Here is a 22,870-nt window from a genome sequence, read left to right on the forward strand (position 1 = left end):
AGGTCAGCACCCTGCCTGTCCCTGTTCCCACCCTGTGCCGGGGGCAGTGCAAGATTGACAGCAGAATCAAGGAGTCCAGAGCTTCCAAAAAAACTCGGGACTTCTTAACAGCAGTACTGTAGCATGGAACTGAAAGTGTTTCACTCATCCTACCTTAACCTACTAATTGTTACCTACTACACAAAGCTTCAGAACAGAAACCTAATTGCTCAAATCCTTTCTTTCCAGTTTTACTTCCTCTCCACAGGCTGAAGGTCACATGCTGTAATTTCAAGACCTACCTAATCGGCTCCATGAGATGATTGGCTTTGGATTCCCTGTGGCTACACACTCCAGTATGACAGTTTGATGAAGAGATGCTGTAATGTTTTGAGGACCAGCTATTATAGATGGTTTGTGAAAAGGCTTCAATTCTGAGGCTTTGCAGAGATAAACAAAAATGATAAAAAGTGAGCACAGCTGAACAAAACCTCAATTAATATGAAATAAAACTACTTTTTTAAAGGATGCTGAAAGTTACATTTACACAAAAGCCTTATTTCAGTAATTGTGGAAACTTACATTGAACAATATTCTAGGCACAAGATACAAGCAAGCAAAATTATTCGGACAAGTGGTTCAGGGACACCTACATCTCGTCAAGGCATCTAGGTGTTTTTGCTATACTGTAAGAAAGAATATGATGCCATTGAAAAACTCTCACATGGTAAATACCTGGAATAACACTCAGCACTGCCTCGGTGCTTTTACGTCTATTGGCTGCAGTCGTGGCAACACATCGGTAATTCCCAGCATCCTTCTGCTCAACACCATAGATCTGAAGCACTCCTGTAGGCAGAGCAGTTATCCTGCCACAGAAACAAAAAAAAAGAAATGTAGGTAAACATTCAGCCAGTGAACACCACTGTGGAATTAACTCCTTGATTTACAAACAGCCATTGCTACACTGACCTGGGAACAGCAGGCTGGAGACTCAAAAACATTCCCGATACATGACTCACCTTCCTGCCTTTCTGAACTACAGGCAGAATTCCCCCCAGCCCCACCATGAGAGCAGAGGAATTTACTTTCAACAAGCAGATCTTTCTCAGCCTCAGAATCAACTATCCCAACCTTCTTTAGCCTTCTAGTACATTCATACTATTCAGGTTGGATGATTTTTACAGCAGTTTCTGATATATGGGCAAACTGGTGTACAGTTCCCAGAAACCCACCTATGGTTTCAATTTTTAGTTTCTCTTTTTTCCTTCCTTTGCATGCTGGGTATCTTAGACACGTTCAAATGGAGTTACAGGTCAAAAAGGACAGGAGTCACTTCAATGAACACAAACTGGACATGGAAAGAATCTAGCAGACAGCAGACTCTATTCTTCAAGTTAATCAGTTCATGAGACAACCCCTTGCATAGAATTTCCCTGGTATCAAGTGTTTTAATCCAATTTTCTGTATATATAATTCTTTATTGTCCCTCTAATGAAAAACAAGTTCAGCATCAATTCTTCAGTGAAAGCAACCCCACTAGTTCAGACCACTCCCAGAGCCAAAGTTCACCCATTCCGTTCCCCACTGCAGTTCCTGTTCCTGAGGATGACTTGCATACAAAATTCACCAATAAGAGTTCAAAGATCAGTGATTACTGTGCAGACAATAGTGGGTGACTCTGGTCTGCACTCACAACACGTATTTAAAATTCATTAGCAACATACCTCTGACTAGCTATTTCAATAGTTGTCATGGAACTTTTTTAATGTAATGGCATTGCAAGTATTCTGATTTTCTTCTTGTAGCAGGATCAAAATGATAGCAAAGAATAAAATACATTCTAAGATGTGTAACTCTACATACCTGTCCATGATTAAAGGTAAAGTTGTTCTATTCACTTCCCATGTCACAGTGGCAGGAGGGTTTGCTGTTATTTTACAGGCAAATCGAGCTACTCCACCTTCTTGGACTTCAGTTGAAAGTGGCTGGACTTCAAATGCAGAAATGGCTAAAAATAAGAGAACATCAATTTTAACGGACTAAAGTGAGAAAAAATTCCTGGTTAAATCAAACTCTAGTTCATAGATCAACTTGTAAAAACACCCAGAAATACTTCAAATAGTCCTTTTATTTCTGTATGCAAAGAAAGATGGCTCTAACTGCCTTGTCACCTTAGCTCAATAGCATGTTTTCACTGGTTGAAGGTTTACTTAAAATAACTTTGCTTTAACCTAATTCAGTAAAAAATGTTTCAATGAAAATAAATATGACATGCTCAAATAGAATTAAGAATACAAATTGACTGGCATGCAGCTGGTAACCATATCAATTATTAGACTAACAAAGTTCAAGTCAATTCAACTAGTTTGGGACTGGCATTAAAAATTTTGACTACAATAGGAAATTTCCAAAACACCATTTGGTTCCTGACTCACTTTAATAAAATAAAGCATTTGCAGAGTTGTACAAGTTCATGTGTGGTAAGAAAAAGAAATCAAAAATTTTTTTTTAAAAATCTCAAAATAAGTTGAAGCAGGTGAGAACACTTTTATCCCAACAGTCTGAGCAGTCACCAAACTGACTCCTGATGTGCAGAGCATCAATGTCATTTTGAGCATCTACAACTTGAGGAGTTCACAATATTGAGCCAACTGAAGTGGGAGATCAATAGATACCCTGCAGCTAATAGACAGCTAAGAAATTGATCAGTTGTTGGATTTCCTTGCTCAAAAAATAAGGGAAAGTAATACAAAACCTGCTAATTAATTGCTTATTTACTGCTACTTACAACTAACAGAACAATTCTTCCGAAGCAACTCCTTTTGGATAACTCAACACAAATAATTTCACACACGTTTCCACCCCCAGTAACTGCAGAGGGAACAGTCTCTGTAAACTCAATGGTACTTTTTTTTTTTTTTAAAAATCAGATTCCAATTAAATTTCTACTCCTTTATAAACGATACAGAAACATGGTTGCAATAGATAACCCAACAGCAAAAAGTTACCCATCTCTTGAATATTCAAGCTTTGTGTTTAAATAATTTCTTTATTTTACTTGTTTATTAATGGCAATAGCTTTTCATCCTATTTACTCCAACATATTTCAAAAATGCCATTCTGCATGGAGGACACAGGCAGTACTGATGCACACCAGGCATTCTACTGAGTGCTCCCCCTTCCTGTCATTTTAATGGTACAGCACAGCATTAAGAGATTAATACTGGAGTGTGAAGGAAATGTGAACTCACCTGAGTTCCCTTCCCTGCACAAATTAATTCCTAGCACAGGCCTAACTACACAACTTAAAGATTCCTATTACTCATATCCCTATTTCACTTCCCAGGTGTGAATAAATCCACTTTTTTTTGCACTGCATTCCTGTAGCTGCATCAGCACTACAGGAATGAGTGTCCCTAATCATATCAGCAGTGAGAGTGTGTAGCTTCGTGAACAGACCACCCAGAGACTGTGGATAGCAAGACAACAGAACCACCTTGTACAGCAAAACCACTTGAAAGCTGTTGGAAACACATGATGCAAACACCATGGCCATTGTAAACTAGGTCTGGCACCTCAAATGTGGCTCAGACACCCAGGACACAGGAAGCAGAGATGCTCCTGGTACCCATTTTTACAGCCCAACCTGTGCTTTTGGCAGCAGGTTTACACAGCCCCAAAGACTCTTGAGTCTGTTCCCTCCCCACCCTCACTGCAGACAGAACTGTCCTCTCACCAACAGAACTAGGTTCCAATTTTTGCTCTTTCTTTCACTTTTTAGCAGTACCAGGTTCAAGAACACAAAAACCCCCACAACATGCATAAAGGTGTTACCACAGAACTCTCACATTTAAAGCCTGTTGGGGGAGACACAAAAACAGTTCTTGCCTTAAACCGATTTTCTTTTGATTACAAAGGAATCATCAGAAGTAAAAAAAGAGACACTATAGTTTTTTGGCTATCTACAAAAGCTCAGCTGCACAAAACAGACTCAGTAAAAGGCAAATAACCTGCACATACAGCAGGTTGTTCCCATAACTCCAAACTGTCCGGATTTGCTTTGTGCTGGATTTGATGCAACCCAGCTCTCCTGTAGTCTTCCACCACAAAAGAGAGAGGAGGGGAAAAAGAAACAGGAAAAAAAGGCATCGAGATTGTCCTACTTCCTTCCCTTCTTCTTCATTCTAATTTCTCCCTACGCAAACGTGTGTTCACCTGGAGTCAGAATAATACTTCCCTAGAGCCGTTCTTAACAGACTTTCTAACAGAAAATACAGCGCTTTGCATTCTTCATTTATTTACTGAAAGTATGATGCAGCAAACTAGACAAGTTGGCTCACATTTCAAAATAAAATTTCTAGGAATATAATAAAGGCATAAATGATAAGAACAACCCAAACCAATGCAATGTGATGCGAGTTTCAGAGCCATCCTGTAACACAGCTGCAGCACAGTCAGCAGCATGAAAAAGGATCATTGCAACAAGGCAAGAAGATAATCATACAGTCTTATTGAAGGAAAGCACTTTCACAGCTTTAGGAGTTTCATCTCCATTGGAACTATAAAATTGCATCCAGAATTTTCTTATATTGGTACAATTATTTAAAGGGACACAGTGAGACAACAGAAACATAATATTAGGTTTTCATTTACATATATAGCAAGAATGATTTACTTCCATGCGCTTGGTACATTACAGCTGAAGATGAAAGACAGAGGCGAGACTCTCAAGAACTACAAAGCAAACTGAGGGCAATTAGTATTTCACAGAACACAAAATTCCATCACAATAGCAAGCAAGAACAGGTTCAGGTACACTGTACAGAAAGTCCAGTGCAAGTTGTTAATTGAAGCTGATATATAAAGAACATTTTTCCACCTGATCAGGAACAATGTATTTTCCCTGAAAATTCATCTTTAAAGACAGCAAAAGTCACAACTATGAAGAACTGCACAAAATCTTCAGAAAAACTTATTGATGTCACTAAGTGCAGTTTTAGAAACAAAAAATCCCTGCTTATCTCTCATTTAAATTTACTATTGTTTATCAGTTTAGCTCAATACTTGCTTCTTCTGTATCTTTCTTTACGCACATTTCTGGTATCTTCCTAATTCTGACTTTATTTGTTCCAGTAAAATCTGTTTTTACAAGTCTATTGCTGTCTCATGAAACCTGACCTCTTTGTAACAGGCTTATTTTCCTGGCAAACGCTGATTCCAGCTCAGAACCCCAAGAACAAGTCATTAAAGCAGTGCTGTTAAGACGCCAGAGCTCTATAAAATGGATAAGAAACAAAGTCTCAAGAGACATACCCTGCTCCCAAAAACAACCTTGCAACACAATAAATGTAAGTGCCTTTTTATTTGAGTTTTCACTCCCTCTTCTCCAGTCTATTTAATCATTTTGTTCCCAGATTTATAGCCAAAGGAAAATGATTAATGCTACTCTGAGAAGCTGATGCTCCCACCCTTTTTAACTTGCAAGATACCAAACGTTGCTTACAGAAGCAGAAGACAATTACTAGAAACTGTATTTACTTGTATAAATTCCTGAAATTTATGTGATAGGTGCATGTGTTTGTATAGTTACTTCTGAGTGTGAAGATCTTTACTGGACAGAACTGTGTGATTTATGCTATCAATGTTATCTATGCAGAGAGAAATCAGACTTCAGCTCTGGTATGAGTTCCTTCATTTACCATTGAGGCAAATATCCACAGGTTCAAAACCCAAATCATTACTTGCTGTGACACACTGATGCAGTATGAGAAAACCACTGCTGATGCACATGGATTGAATACTATCCTGAATCATGTAAAAACCTTCTGTGTACCTAAGCAGGTTTACACAGATTTAACTATTAAGGTAAGAAAAAGTAAAACTTAAGAAGCTCATGCCTCACACCTTTTGTTTGTTTAAATGCAGCAGCCGTCCATCACTGACTTTAATTATGAAAAGAAAAAGACCAAACAAACAAGCAAAAAAAAAAAGCACAACACACACCCACTTCATTCCCTCCTGAAGTCCTGAAGCTTGCTGCAACACAAATCCAGTAACCTGCTCCTTACATGCTGCACTTTCTACTTAACACACTTCACGTCATTATGTGATTTTCTGAATGAGCCTTCTTAAAGGCAAAAGAAATTCCAGAAACTTACATGTTGGTTACTGTTTCATCACAGCTGACTCTAGCCCAAGACTGGACTACAACTGTAAAATAAAAAACCTGTAAGAATGAAAGATAAACCCAGAATTGAAAGAGTAGGACAGTTTTCAAATAACCAGAATGCACCAAATATTGAGAACATGATAGTGATGCTCAAGTGTTTCTCAAGAGATAATGGCCACTCAGAGAGATGAACTGCTAAGGTGGAAAGAACAAAAGTGCATAATGCCATTTGTACAAGGCATGTGTTAATGCTATTGAGAATTTCACAACAGCCCTACCCCTTCAAGTGAAGCCAAGATCTTCCAATTTCTTTAAACTCTCTGGTGAAGAGGTTTCATTTGAGAAAAATAAACTTGTTAAAGTTTATTTATGTTAAAGAGAAGCTGTGGCTTTTTCCAAAGAAATAGATTTCAGGAGAGCACATGACAACTCTTCTCTTCTTGATCTAGTTTTTGTGATGTACTCTCTCTGAAACACTGTTGAAAAATCCAACAAATATACATGTGTATTACATTTTAACACCAAAGCAAATTTGCACATATTTTCTTGGAGTTTATGCAGTTTCTCAGTTCTTGTAGGAACAAGGCTTAAAAAGAGATTATAAAAGGAGTTCTGCCATGCCTTTTGGCTATATAGACACACATTTCCAATGATTTGCTGCTCAAATTACACACTTTGGTCTGGATCTGGATTTGGAATAAACTTCGTATGAGTATATACTGACAGATCCAGACACACGGCAAGACTGCAGACTGAGCTCTTCTCCTCATTTCTGAACAGGCATTTGGAGTACACAGTGCTGGGGCTGTCATCAAGTGATATAATTGGTGAATCTCTCCTGAGTTTCCCAAGAGATGCTAGTAAAAATTAAGTGTTTTGGAGCCGAAGTTCTGCTTACAATACACAGTTCAGATACAGTTCACAATACAGCAATATGGGTAAAGATTTTCATAACTGTAAGTGAAAGGGGATTACTGTGAAAGGGCATCCTGTATGTGCTACTGCACAGTGATTCCTTACACTCACTCTTAAAACTTTAACCAAGTGTTGTTTGACCTAGAATTAGTATTTTTACAATGTGATGCATAAAAATGAGAGATTTCAGGAGAAAAAGAACCTGACCTGTAAGGAAAGATGAAAAGAGCCAGGATCTGATTAGCTCTGGGAAAGGAAACTCAAGAGAGAAGTGATAGTCTTACCGATTAATGAGAGTCATTGCTCCCTGTTCTCCCTAATACTTCTTTGTATATTTGTAAGAACAGAAAAAGCAAGAAGAGGTTTTAGTTCCAGCATGGGGAGCTCAGGTGAGGTTGCTGAATGGAAATGTACTGGTACGGAGCAGGCAAATAAGGGAAGCAACTGCATCTGCAAAGACGATCTCACTCTGTCTGCACAGGCATCTTCCTTCTTCTAATGGCTATTATTTAGGAACGGAGTTCCATCTGTAAGAGGAAGTGATATCATCCAGAACACATTTGGCCCTTTCAGGCACAAAGGAAAAGTGTCAGTTCATTCTGACTGTTATAAAAGACTGTAATTCAAACAACATGATGGCATTCCTATAAATTACCAGAGATTTAAGTCCTCTGATAAACTGCAAGTGTGACTTTTTCACTAAAGTCAGCTGTTATTTTTAATTTCGGCCAGAATGGTTAGAAAAATACACTTTTTCTATAACCCTGCATTTTAAAGAGATATTCTGAAATTGCATGTTTTTGTACTACTATTGGCTAAAACTTCAGTTTAATATACTTAGTTTTAATTAATAACCAAACCAGGCTGAAGCCTGATACTTAAACTCAATTGGAACAAAATTAATTGCTTTTTTTCCAAAAAAAAAAAAAAATTCAGATGCACCACTAAATAAATAAATAATCAGATAAATCATCCAGGCTGCTGACATCACTGCCCACATGTTAGGAACTCAATGAAAATTCTGGAGAATGCTGTATCTGGTGCTTAACTTACTACGCTAGAATTTAAAAACTGTATATTTCCTTCTCTGTATCAATAATCCCTGGCAGTAATGCTATCTCACATTGACATGTTAATGAGTTGTGCTAACCTAACAAAAAGTAACTGATAGCAGTAAAACAACTAAACAACTCTTCTCTCCTTCTCCCCAGAAAAATAAAACCAGGGAGGGGACTGCAGTTCATATGCCTTTTCTCATATAACTCAAGGCTCTCAAGGTGGTTGTTCTTCTCACTTGCATGCTGAGAAACACCTGTAGGAGGGAAAATGGGAGGAGAATAATGACCCATCCTGTTCCACCCCCTGTGTAGCTGCAGGAGAGAAGAGCAGAATACTGCACGTTATCCTTATCCAGTGCACAAGGAAGTCCTGATTACAGGTTGAAGCTCCAACACCAGTACCCACAGATTTTAATGTCCTTGAACTAACCCAGGCCCAACCACATCTTCAGTCCCAGAAAGACCTATAACTCCAACAGCCTTTCAAACAAGCTTTTCCAGACAATTTCACTTCTAAAGGCAGCATAAATTTTAAAGGATTAATGAACCAGTTCACCACAGTTTTAAAATCCATACGTGTGTGTGTGCATATATAGCATAACTGCAACAGATAGAAAAACCAGTCTTTAAGCTATCTCACTTCACCTCACTGATACCTTAGGAAAAGCTGTGCTAGAATGGCACCTTGTACATTCTAATCCCAAACTAAACTAAATCCTTTTAATGTGCAACAAGGAGATTGCTGCTATTAATCCCTGGATTTTAGGTACTAACACTAAACTGTTAGACATGACTTTAAAATCAGTATTCGCTCGAGTTGCCTGGCAGCGTGGTCATCTTGCTAAAGGGCATTAATTTTATCTGTTTCCCAGCTTCCTATTTTAGCTTTAATTCCTACCTTTCCTTTGTTCTATCAAGCTGGTTACTACAAACTTACTCTTAGAAAAAAGGCAGGATAGACAGACCTAAGACTACATGACAGATACACATTGGTTTGCCATGACTGCGACATGTAATTTCTCAATATGAAAAGGAAAATAACTTTCCTGGAAAATCTAAAGGTTGCACATAAAAAGTGGGGGGAGGGGCAGGAGGAAATGACACCCAATTCAGATATTATGTAGCAGAAGAGAAATATTTGAAGGAAGAAAGAAAAACAAGAGATCAAATCAAACAGCAGCCTTGAATTACTAATATCAAATCCAAGGAAGAAAATCCTTCCCTTTAGTATGAACACTGTAGCAGCAGTTTTAAAGACGATAGTTCAGAATTGCATTGAAAAAGGAGTCCAGACTCAAACTATTACCTTAAAATTAAATAATAGGGAAGTTAAATGAGACCGAAACTGCCACATTGATTTGACACGATCAATAATTGATATGGGACACCTATTAATCTCTCTACCCCACAGATTTTTTTACCCATTTGCCATTTAGTATTTCCTAGCAGTCATTTTAACACTTCAGAGAACGTGGACCAGAATTACCGTCAGTACAGAACACAATGATATTCTACACTAATTGTTCCGATGCTTTGGAAAACCCTGAAGAGTGGGAAATTACAGAACTGCATTTTTATGAGCTTCTATCTTAATACTACAACTTGGGTTCCTGAAAACACAAACCTAAATAATAATAATTTTTTAAAAAGAAATAAAAACATCCAAATATTGCAAAAAGCTAACAAGATTAAAAACCCCATTTCTACAGCATGAAAGACACAAGCACAGAGTATGAGCCAGGTTTGGCCATGAAAATTGACATTCCCTTTAGACAAAACTGATCCTTCACACCATGTGCTCCTCATGTTTCAGTTCACAGAATAGTACTGTTGTATCTGAGGAGCAAATTTTTCTGGAGCATTAGCCTGCAAAACCCTTTCAAAATCACATTCTGAATTTGGAAGGACCAGAAAATGCTCTGCACATAGGGGTAATTACAGAAAGCTTTCACTGGTAAACACCAAGAAGATCCCGGATGAGGTGATGAGTGAGGATTTGGGCCATCTGCCCTTTCTGCTACTCTCAATTCATTACTTCTGCTCTGGACAAATCTTCTCCAAGGCCCTGACTGCTCAGCTAAAGGCTGAGCTCCTTTGCACAGCTTACTGCAGTTTGCCTTCAACATACTGCCAGCCAGTTTGGGAAACTGCTCTGCTAAAACTTATGGTCACCTTATTGCAAAAACTTTTACTCCAAGCCTACCACATACTTACTTCCACACTAAACTAAACAATGAGAGAGAAAAGCAATAGAGAAAGTAGTGTAAAAAAGGAGGAAACAATGGTATGGTCTAATTTGTCATTTCCTCTCTCATATTCTTGCCAACTTGCTGGCAGGTATCTAAGAAGTGAAATGTTTAGACAATGGTTTCCAAACTAAGATGCAGATCACCAGGCATTACTCGCCAATCTCCAATAAGAAGGGAGAAAAGAAATAATTAGCCTCGTATACAAAACCCATACTTATAAAATACAAAGAAAACTGTTTCTTTGTGCATTAAAATCTCTGTACAGCAATGCCCAATGTTTCTGCTTAAAAAAAAAAAATTAAAACCTGCCCATTCAGAAATTACCCACTACTTTTCTGGTACTGAAGAATGCTATAATCCAAAGGCAGTGAAATGGAGAAGCAAAGAGGTCAACAGCCTGAGCACCCTTGAACAAAAGTTCCCTTGGAGATGTCAGCTGCAATCTCATTTGTTTCCTCTAACACTTTCAGGTCCCTCTGCTCCTTTCTTTAAAGCTCTTAATTCAGTGGCTGACGAATGATCATTTTAAAAATCCCTGTACAGGAATAACCAAGTCTGAATTTGTCCACTGAAGATCACTAAGCTCTCCATCATTTGGGCTGGGACTAGATTCTATAAAAGTGCTTATGGCCACACACAGGCAGTTTTCGCCACCAGCTTCTCAAAGTTAAGACCAGTCTGCAGTTTCATATATAGTATTTTCTCTTCCTGAAAACCTGGAAGTCAACTAGGCTATTCCGGACTAGGTTTTTAGGGAAATGTACTCATTTATCCTTTCTTTCCTACACTATATCCTTATTCCTTCATTCTAACGATATCCCTAGAAAGTAGGAAAATATATTGTCTTCTCCACTGTCCTGGTTTCAGCTTAAAACCATGACATCCACATAGAGAATGGAAGTTTTGTGAGCAAGTTTCTGATCTATTCCAGTGCAGAAAATCAAGAGAAGAGGACTCAAATGCATGCATGTTGAAGACAGGAAAGGAGAAAAACCTCAAAAAGTTAAGAAAAAATACCTCAACACCATCACAATACATCAGGAATCTCTCTGATATTGATCAATTTTTTCAAGGATAAAAGCAATTATTTCTTCTCAGGACATACTGTACTTTAAGAAAGATGCTCTTTTCTTTTGCTGAACAGGCAGCACTAAATTTTGGAAAGTGTTAACCTTAGCAACAGAAAGAGTTCATAATCAGCATGTCCACTCTGTATGTTATGGAAAAAAAAAAAATCTCAAAACAGTTGAAGAAAACTGGCTCCTCAGAAGTGGATAATCACCCATCAAAAAGTTCTCTTCAATGCAGAAGCACACATGCAGGAACAGAAAGGTACAATTTGACAAGGTGACTGTTCCCTCCTCACTTCTTCAAATTCCTGGAACAGACACAGAGGTTGTTATCCATGACATAATAACATAATTGTGACAATAAATGAGATCCTGGGCAGCAGCAATGCACTAGAGAAAATAACAGAAGGATCCTCACTTACAAACTACCAACCCATGAACACCTTATTTTACAGTTTGTTCTCCTGCCCATCAGGTGCTCTTAGAGCAGCACTGAGATGAGAATCCACAACTGCAATGCAAGGCCATGCATCAGAATTCCCAATCTGTGAAGGAAGAAAGTACAGGATAATACACCTAGGTCTTTCTATTTTACTTTGGTAGAAGCAGCTACTGATACTGCAACAATGCCACTCTTGCAGCTACATGCAAGCTACTCACATGACTACACATATTGCCTTACTACATCTGAATAATTTGATAGGAGGGAAAAAATATACCACTACCACCCATACCAATAAAAGCAGACAAACATATCACCTCAGGAGTTATCACTAGCACTGTTTTAAAGGAATTAAAATCTTGAGGCTTTGAAATATGTGCCTCTATATATTCAACAGTTTATTGATGGTGTGACTGACATTCCTTACCGAGCCATGTAAACAAGCATGAGAGATTTGATCTTTCCACTTTTGAAGGCATCCCAGCTGGGGTTTTCCCTTCTCAGTCTATCTATCATCCAGGCGACAGTGTGTGGCCACAGAAGGCACAATAAATGCTAATGCACTTATCAAGGAATTCCCCTCTGCTCTTCTGCAGACAAGAAGCATAGGAAATAGGAGAGAAAAGGCACACAGTAAGCCACATTAACCAGCTTCAAAGCTGTTCTACTTGTGTGGCTGCATGCATTCAGTAGAAAGAACACAGCACTTTCTCCCTTGCAAGGACTGATTTCCTTCAGCAGTTTGCCTAGTGATTGCCTTCTAGTATCTATGCTTAATCCCACAGATGCCTTTCTTTGGAGTTGCTGCCATTCTGTGAAGAATTAGTTCTGCTTAATAGCCCAACTGTTGCATGGGGAGCATCCAGCACAGTTTTGCACTTTACAACATGAAGACAAGGATCAGAACACAAGCAGGATTTTGCAACAAAAGACATGCCCCTTCACAACTAACCTAATCTGGCATCCAAAAAGAAAAACCAAAAAAAAAAAAAAAAAAACCCACAAAACAAAAATAATGAAACAAAAATAGAACATTAAAGATTTAAAGATTGACTGCTATGGTTCTAAAGTTCCTCAAAGAACAAGAAAAATTTAATAATCGCTCAGTGCAACACAGAAAAGACAATTTCAGCACTTTGCAACAAGAGTCTGCAGCACTGCAAGCATAAATCTGCACCATTCTGACCAATGACTTTCACTGCAGATGCCAGCAGAAGGGTAAAACCTCTATTTATCAGTCTTGTATCTCTAAAAATGAATAAATGCTATTCCTGGCTAAAATAAAACTAGACCCAAAGTAGAGTGCAAAACCCACTCTTCACCTCACCCTGCCTAGCTCATCAATCAGAGGAAGCACCACAGAGCACAACCCAGGCCAGGAGCAGGGCCCCACACATTCCTCTGCTGCACCGCCCACCACTGCGCCTTCCCTCACATCTGGGGGAAGGCAGAGAAAGGGGTTTCATTTCATACAGTGGCAAACTGACACCATCCCCATATGAATGAGTGTAAGTTGATATGGTGGTGCTGTTAAGTCTCCAGACTGTCAGAAATGATATTCCTGAGAGATAGGAGCACTCTCCATTTTTTGCTTACAGTGTTTCAGGATCAGCAACCCAGGATGAAAGACAATTTCACTGCAAAATGCTGAGCAGGGGTGCTGGGAATTCAAGCCCTTCAGCCCCCTCTCCAAATGTCAACATTTCGTCATTCCCACAGGGAAAGGAAAGAAGAAATGCCTCCACTTTCAAGGGCCAAATGCCTGCAGCTCATTTCCCTGTCACCAAATGCTCCACTACTGCGTTACACAGCCCAGAGATCTGACCCAACAACAGTCTTTCAACAGAGGGTAGCAGAAAGAAAATCAGAAACAAACTTCACACAAAAAACCAAGTAACAAAAGACACTGTCAGTACTACCTATTTATTGAAGCAACTTAAATCCTCTAATTAGACACTTACCTGAAAAATTCTGGGGGTAGGGGAGGGGGAAGTATTTACAACTCTTGCAATTTTCACATGAAACAAAGTAGAAGTGCAACCAGATAAAAATTATATTGCCTTCAATGTCTTTAGAGGAAGTCACCTTGCTATGGCTATTGACTGCTTGGGTGGGAGGCAATTGTTGGACTCTTGGATTTCCAGTTTGCCCAGTCACAGCACAACTAAACAGCCATGTTCTACTAAGTAGGTAATACATCTAGTTATTAGAATACTTTTTTTTCCCAATACACAATGACAACCCATTTTTCCTTTCCATGATTTTTAAAAGCTCATTATTTGTCTCTGACTCAAGGCCATGAATCAAAGCCACCAGGGAAGCACTGAGGGAAGTGTTATCTGGAGCCCAGAGAAGCTGTTATCACCATCTCAGACATCCTACTCCAGCCTGAAACAAGTAAGTCTCAAGCAAGGGGACTGATCCCTGGGAAACACAGCTGCTGGCAGGAAAGGAATACCACCAGGCCTCCATGAAAGAAGGCTGCCAATTCAACAGGTGTTTTACTTTTCCCAGATTTCTGACACATATGTAGAGGTGTATAACAGAGAAGCGTTAGCAAGGTTAGATTATCTCAGATTTCCATCTTCCTTCGTGTTCTTAAGATAGTTAAGCCATTCATTTATCTTGACAAATACAAAATTCTCCCTTTTCCCCAAAAAAAGAGGGAGAGAAAAGAATACAACAGATCAAGCTTTACTGTATTTTCTTCTAAATTATGCACTTGTACTTCCATCAGCAGAAGTAAAACACCTTGGCCTGAAGCCAATCAGAAATCCCTCATAATACGTTCAATAAGCCAAATCAAAACAATTCATAGCTTATGAGAGTGGGGAAAAGAAACTTGAAGGTCGTATTTCATCTGCTGCAGCTCATCATGCTCATTCAAACAGAGGCAGGAGGTTAACTGGCCGGATCTGCTCTCTAATGCCTGTTATTTCCAGTGGAAGGAGCTAAGCAAGGACGTGCTTTGCTCAGTACTTCGTGAAGAGGACCAGCAAGAAAATCCTAATTTTCTTGGAAACACAACCCAGCTGGAGGTCAAATGGACAGAGGAGCCTGGCAACACACCAAAGCTGAAACACACCTCCCTAGTGCAAATCCAAGTTGGTTTTTTGTACGTATTAGTTATAAAACTGAAAACATGATTCAGGTTTCATAATGTATGGAAACAGCTTCCTTGTTTTACAAGAAAAGGCATTCTAAACCAGCAGAAGAAAACAGCTCTCCTGAGCATTTAGAAAATGCTGAGTTTGCGCAAGAAACAATTGTTAGAGGTGAAAACAGGGACTAGATAGATAATACTAGGGTCTAACCTCAGCTTTACCATTGCCTGTGTTGTCTGGAGGAAAGTAATTTATTAGTTTGGTCCTGTAGAATTTACTCTCTTCTCACTTTTCCCTTCATCCAAAACAGAGGTAACACACTAATCTTTTACTTATTTGAGGCTTCCCTGGATTGCTTAAAACCATATACAAGAGGTAGAAACATTAATACTCATATATCACACATATTAAATCTAAGAGTGGGATTAATAATAATTAATATTCTTAACTCTGACATATCAGCAAATCACAAAAATCTATGAATTTTTGGGCAGAAACATAGTGGGGTGGACAAGTCACAGAAAGGACAGGGGGAAACAACAAAAAACAAACAAAACAAAACAACCCTATTGCACTGATGGAATTGAAATTATCTGTCCCTCTACCTGAGCACCACACTGCACTGATAAACTAAATCTCTCTTTGATTGAAGGCCGAATTAAAACGGAGCAATGCAGGAACTCTTCTGACCCAAAAGTAATCCACTCAATCATATAATGCATCCCCTTCCTTTTAGTAAAATGAATAGCCCTCCATAGAACCTTTTTCTTCCTTGACAAGTCCTTGACAGAAGAATGTGAATCTGGACAGTTAAATGAATCAATCACCAGCTGCTAGTCTAGGGCCAAGATGGTGAACCGAGGGGCCTGCCAGAGTTCACTGACCACTGGTCAAAGCAGGACAAAGGCTTTGCCTCTATGAATAGTCTGCTCCTGGGATACAAAGGTCACTTAGCTGCCTTGGAAACGGTCCCCTTTGGTTATTTAAAGTTCTCAGGCTATTCTGCCACAGATGATATTGTTTCAGGTGGTCACCATCTTTCCCCATCACAAGTTTGTGAAAGGCCGGGCAACCATTATTTAGATAAACAGAAGACAATGGTGAACATTGCAGAAACTAAATAGTGAGAAAAGGAACAATTAAAATACATAAAAATAATGCTTTACACTTCCCCATAATTCCAGCTTCTGAACAGGCCTGTGAAAAACATCCTCAGAGAAAGAAGGTCCCTGCACCCAAAGGTACAGATCCCCAAGAGGATCCAGGTGTACATGCTGCACTGAAGGCACGTGGTCTTGAATACTTCACTGCTTTTGAGATTCTTTATATAAATGTATCAGGAGAAACAACAAAAATAAAAAGAAAGGAAAAACAACAACACCACACCACCCCAAGCACTGGAGCTTTTCTCTAGTCATGACTGCACAGCTGTATTTCCAAAAATCTGTCCTATGGCTCAACATAAGACCTGTAGCCTAACAAGAAGGTGGTAGTCCAGGCTATGTGGGGGAGTAAATACTTCAGAGAAGAGACAGAGCAGATAAAAGAGGAGGTGAAACCCACAGGTGCCAACTCCTCCACAGCACTGGAGCACACAGTCCTGCCTGGCACCTCAAAATAGCTCTTCTTCTCTGCTCCAGCAATAAACCCAGTTTTCATCTCAGTCAGATGGCAGAGTAAAGTTTGTACTGACAAACACCAGAGAGTGTATAGATGAGCATATGTGTATATATATATATATATATAAAATACTACTTGAGCATTATTATTATCAAGTTAAAGTTATTGCTAATACATGCTCAGATACCACATTTTGGTTGAATCAGAAAGTTCTGACAAATCTATTTGTTTAAGAAGTTGCCACACCTCTGTTACAAATCTTTTTTTCATGACATCCTGTCCATATAAAACTCTAATACTTTCAAGCATATTTATTTCTTTTTTTTGTGTTACATACATCATTAGATAAATGAAGCCAATCCCTAAATTTTCCCACTCACACATTCAATATACCTGTCTCTCACATGTGTGTATACACACACAACGAAAATTTTCAAGCCCAAATGCTCAGAAGTTGGGAAACTGAAGAAATGAAGCTGTTTATGTAACTGATTTGCTCTGTTTATATACATGCTTTAGGAAACAATACAACTGCACAATCCACTTCCCCCACTATTCACAGCACCAAATGAATGGTGCTCACATAATGAGCATCTATTCAATATTTTGTTTTCTCCTCTCTGTTCAGTGTGTGGCCTCATTCCTTGTTTATTACACTCTGTTAAGCATCGCCCTGAACAGAGTTACCAACTTCCCTATGGCCTTTCCTGCTGGGCTGTGCACTACAGTTCTTCACAAATGTTACTGCATCCACTTTCACAACACCTTGAGATTACGTTCCATTATTAATTTAATTTTACTGTTGGGTATGGACAAACATTTGGATGCGGACTGAAATATTCACTAAATTTAGACGTCCAAGACATGACACTGATCCTTCACAGCACTCCACGTGTTGCAATCATGGACAGCTCCCCCAACTTGTTGCAGCTCCAACTGATCAAACCTCAGAATCTCGTATCAAATATCAAGGCCATAAGAAACACATAATCAAAGACTTCCCATGAAAAGTAGGGACACGTGGGCTCATGTCACATATTGCAGAAGCTTCTGGCTGAAGCAGCAATGCATTTTTAATACTCTAAAGATCCCCTGACTAGATTATTTTTTGTCTTTCTGAAGTTCCCAAGGGAAGTTCAGGCCTCCTGGGTACACTTTCCACGTCCTGAAAGATCAGCTGCTCAGATGGGCACACTCTCTTGAGTCAGTCTTTGGCAGATTCCCGGTCCTCTTCCACTCCAATCTTGTACCCATGGCAGTCTCCAAACTGAGCCAAGCCCAGGTCCCCTCACTCCACAAGATTCTCCTCAGCACTCGCCTCTTCCCACCAATACCCTTCCTGACCTCTAGACACATGATACCACTCACACCTCCACCTCACCCCCTTCCCCTCCCAAACTTCCTCTCCAGGTAATTAGAGCATTGTTTCCAGCTTTCGAAGCCAGCTGGTTTCTCCAGGCAGTGTTAGATCACACTTCAGCTCCTCATTAATGCAGGACAGGAAAAAAAAGCAAGTCTACATCTGTCCGGGACTGCTTAGAGGGAAAGCCCAACTTGGTGTTCACAAGCAACATGCTCAGCACAAGCAGCACCTTCTGTGTCTCTAGCTAGTCAAGCTGAGTAAGGTTGTGTGAACATTTGCCAAAAAACCAAAAAAGTTTGAGATTTTTCCTCAGAACTTACAGGACAACCAATTCTAGTCATAGCAACAACAAAAGCTACTTCCAGACACAAAGACCACTTCCCCAACAAGTTCCATGTCTCTGTTCCCTAAGCAGACATCCCCATGCTGTCCTGGTGAAAAAAAGAGAAAACACAGAAAACAGTTTCATCTTAGATTTGCTCAAGGCAACAGGATAAACAGCCCTGATTAAAAATACTGTATTAGAAAAATTTAAAAGTAAAGAGATGGATGCTTGCATGACAAATTTCTATCCAAAAGGTTAACATGTCAGAAAATTAGCAACAACAGTTCTACAATATAAATATTTGGTAAATTTAAGAGCAGAGTGCCACTAGCTCCCTTAGAATAAGATCATCATTTGCACACACACACAAAAATAACAGAGTAGAAGAAAAGTCTACCACGATAGTTTTTTTGCAAGAATCATGATTAAAAGCTTTTTTAAAAATCATGATTAGAAGATTAATAGGCTTCATCTCTACTATGCAAAAATAAAGGCTGGCAGCTGATTCTTTCTTGGGGCAGGCGATGGGGGGACTTTTTATGCCTTCTTAGAAAATCATGGGGTGTTCTTCCCATTGATAGAACTCTAGGCTCTGCTATTCAGAAACATCCTTGCTAAGAGGACTATAGCCAGCCATGCTAACAATTCAAACCTATGGCACCTTACCTAGCACAAATATTTTAATTATTTTAAATCAAAGTAACACCCTGCTGAGGTTACCTTCAACTGCTATGTCTTGAGAGGGTCAGAGCTAATCTACCAGTTAGTAGCTGCCAGAAACAGAAGACAAGCTCTTCCTAGAGAGTCCCAAAGCCCCACTACTCCTGCCTACTTACCTCTAGCAAACTAGTGGACTGATTAAACTTCTTTATGTTTCACTGCAATTTCTTTTTTTAGTAACTTCATGTTTACGTCATGAGAGGACTTTCATATCTAGTACAGATGAAAAGCTCCACGGCCTACTTACTACTAATGAAGGTCATTAAAGAAAATGTCAACATTATAAACATTCATCTAAACACAAAGCACAGATTTTGAATGTGCTTCATTCTCTCAGCAGGATCTGCTCTCAGGATCTCCTCTGGCATATCAAGTATACACAACCCTAAAAGGAAAGAAATACTGTTTTTAAACTGAAGTGTAATAAAATTCTTCATGAAAAATATTTATTGTGTTCTCAAAACTGACCATTTTCAATTAAATTTCTGACCATAAAGGAGTCTAATATACTACCATGTGCTCCATAATAATACCTATTAGCAGGTTAGATATGTTGCCTTTTATGTATAGAGTTTCCTGCAGTCATTTTATGATAGATAATATAGGAGTTCCTTTAATATGTATAGTTTTTATTATTATTGTGTATTTATCTTAAATAAATCCATGCAAAACCAGTAATTACATAGAGGGGGGAAGGGAGGATAAAGCCCTGTTTAGATTTCAGGGATTCACCATCTGAAAGCTTTTATTCTTCCACAGTGAAGGAAAGTTATGACCTTTGACATGTGGCCATGGTGCCAAAGAAACTGCTCATAAATGTGTGTCAGTAAAGAAGCAGAAATCAATAAATTCATTTAATCCAGTGAACTATTATGTAGTGAGACACAATATATTTTCAAGAGCCAACTGTTCTACTCTTTCTCTCAAAAGACAAAAATTTTATGTAATGGATTTTTTGGGTATTCAATTTTTTGATGGTATCTTAGACCCTTTAATAAATATTTTGGTTAGTTATGGCACAATTTGTTAGTCCATTCATATCTGTTTGAAAGATCCCTGATACAGCTGGATCCAGGTAGCACAACAGGAACACTAGAAGGCAGGCAGATATCCTATTAACAGCCTCTACCATTACCAGAGATAGCTATCCCACAGGAATCAAACACTGGCAGGTGTTAAAAGTGTGTATTTTTTTCTATACTGGGTGGTCAAAAGCAGAAAAAATTGTTCATCATTCCAAACAAAGTAATTTCAGAAGACCAAACAAAGCACTGCTCTACACTATTAAAAGGCTTTCAGCAATGCATTTGGTCACTTACGAAACACTATGAGACTCAGCAACAAGCAACACTGGGTAAAGATTATGACCATTAAAAACAAGTACTAACTGCCCCGTGCTGGGAATGTCACAAAACTCCCATCAATGCTACCAAGAATTCCGCAGTTAATTTCTTATATGCTGTGGGATAAAATTGAGCTGCCTTCCTGGCACAGACTGGCTGAACTAATAAAAGCAAGATCCACTTTCAACCTCTATTGAAGATCAATGATAAATCTGCTTGCAAACTGCAAGGCTACAGGGCTGTTTGCATAAATAAGCATTGAAAGCAAGAGGGGAAAAAAGAGCTGGTCATATGCTCACTTAGGCTTTGGGAGAGGAGGTGGGGGAAGGAAGTTTCACCCTTGTAATTTGGGACATGCTATGTACAAAGTTTCTCCTCAGGCAAAATGACAGAGTCGTGCCAGAACTCCCAGAGAATATTTCCAGTTAACATCAATTTACCGGATGTCACAGACAAGTTTAATGAACAAAATGATAAATGTCTGTCAATGGCTTCATAAAGTCAACGAATTCTCGCTACAAAGAACATACATAATGCACAGCTCTGCCTGAGGCACATGTTACAGTTATTAGAGGTTTACTAGAGATCTTGATGTGGACAGGGAAATGGTAATTTAATAATTTACACTAGTTAATTTGCTGATAAGTCATCTAAGCAATTTATTAATATGTTCAAGATTGTACAAGCAGGAGTAAGCATTTAAAATTCTTCTGCATGTTCAAAGACTTTAAGGTTTCTTTTAAAAGATAACAGGTTATTTGCAAACTTCCAGCTGTAACAAGTTGTAAAGCAAAAAACAATACTGTGTAACACTGAACTGGTTTTATTGTACATTATTGCAATGGTTATTAAAATAGCTTTTTCTTAATCATAATTATTGTCTGATTTTAAGTGAAAGACAGACCACCTGAGACAAGATATTATAGTTCTGTGGAATCATTTTTACCTCATCTAAATTTGGGGTCAAAACTGACCTCAAAGTATCTTATGACACTTCCCTCCTCTGCCACAGCTGTGAAAATAAGCTCCACTGGAAAACAGCACCTCCTTCCAGTCATCAGACAGGAATAAGGAAGGAGGGGTCACCAGAAGCAGTTTTGCAGATCCAAAACAATGATATAGCACGTATGTGACATTTATAAGAGAAAATGAAAAAACAAAAACTAAATGCAGCAAAATCAGCCTGCACCTGACATGAGAAAGAAGAAAGAGTGGGAACATGGGAGAGGACACAAATTATGAGAAAAATTTCAATGTTAGAACAGATCAGCAAATAAATGAAGAGCTTTTCTATTTGATATGTTTTCCTTTCCATTTTAAGGTGTAAAGTGTCTCTCAATACAGCTTAAAAGAGCTGGCAAACCCACTTTGTAAAATATGCTGATAGATAACTTTTACGATTTTAGAGGGAGAAGATGGAGCCTTGCTGTTCATATGAGAAACTCATGCTGCAAAGGCTGAGATGTAAGCTGGTTTTCTAAACTTATTTTATCTTGTTTAGACTTTAATCTGAAATACCTCAAAATAGAGCCAAGAAAACCCCAGAAACCAGGTTTTACACTAGAAATTCTGATCTACTGAAATGAGAATAAACAATGTACTCAATCAATGTGATCAAGATTATTATCTGAAGATGCTAAAAATCAAATTTGAAAATATAAAATTGCTTCTGTTCAAAGAATCCTCTCCAGTTTCCAACATTCATTCATCACTCTATACAGGATGCACACCACAAGCTGTAAAGACTTAGTTTAACTTCCCCCCAGCTATGTATGAAAAGAACACCAGATGACATGCTTAACTCTTGTAATAACTTACCTCTTACTACCTCTTGTAATAAAGTACCTCTTACGCCTGGTCAATCAGATAACTATTTCTTTTAAAACTCTCTCTCATAAGCAAATAATTTCAGAATTAAACTATTGCACCTCAGAGTTGAAGAGCAAATTTCTAACACAATTCTAGGCCAAGGTAAATTATTGCTATTATTAAATTCTAAATCATAATTTTAACACCTTCTGAGGCTAGAGGACTAGGACAAGGTAAGTTTTGCTGCTTTGTCATCAATACACTCAGAGTAGCTTGCAGCTAAAGACAGACTTTTCTTCTATCTAAAACACTGTGTTTGTCCCACCTGAAGCTGCAATTCCAAAAATCTTGCACATATGGAATTTGTCACCCATGCCACCATCCACCTAAAACATGTGCTTGGCAAAGATGTTCCACACCAGAATACAGATACAGTGAATTGCAATGTTTTGAGACCAAACCCATCCGACCACCAGTCCCTTGGTATCAGTCAGTACACAGGAAGTTTTCTTCCTAAGATTCTGTAGATGGGAAAATAAATCAAAGACCCCCTCTGCAGCTGGCTTCATGCTTTTCACAATACATTTCTGCCACCATCCTGAAACAGCAATCATCTTACTCCCCACTGTCCAGGAGAATTGTACCAGGATTCTGATGGCAGATGCTGTTTTCAAACACAGTTCTTCTCCAAGGCTGGAGGT

At 38.7% G+C, this 22,870-nt stretch overlaps 1 protein-coding gene across 1 annotated transcript in view; it reads right to left on the reverse strand.

Annotated features, from left to right (window-relative positions):
* PRTG (protogenin) overlaps window positions 1–22,870 on the reverse strand; it is an 82,747-nt gene that overhangs the window by 51,026 nt on the left and 8,851 nt on the right. Inside the window, exons 3-5 of the mRNA XM_048317985.1 lie at window positions 1,846–1,990; window positions 715–848; window positions 282–419 (exon numbers count right to left, since the gene is read on the reverse strand). Coding sequence (XP_048173942.1) covers window positions 282–419; window positions 715–848; window positions 1,846–1,990 — 417 coding nt within the window. The remainder of the gene's footprint in view (window positions 1–281; window positions 420–714; window positions 849–1,845; window positions 1,991–22,870) is intronic.

This window comes from Corvus hawaiiensis, chromosome 13 (assembly GCF_020740725.1).
Source record: "Corvus hawaiiensis isolate bCorHaw1 chromosome 13, bCorHaw1.pri.cur, whole genome shotgun sequence".
NCBI lineage: Eukaryota > Metazoa > Chordata > Aves > Passeriformes > Corvidae > Corvus > Corvus hawaiiensis.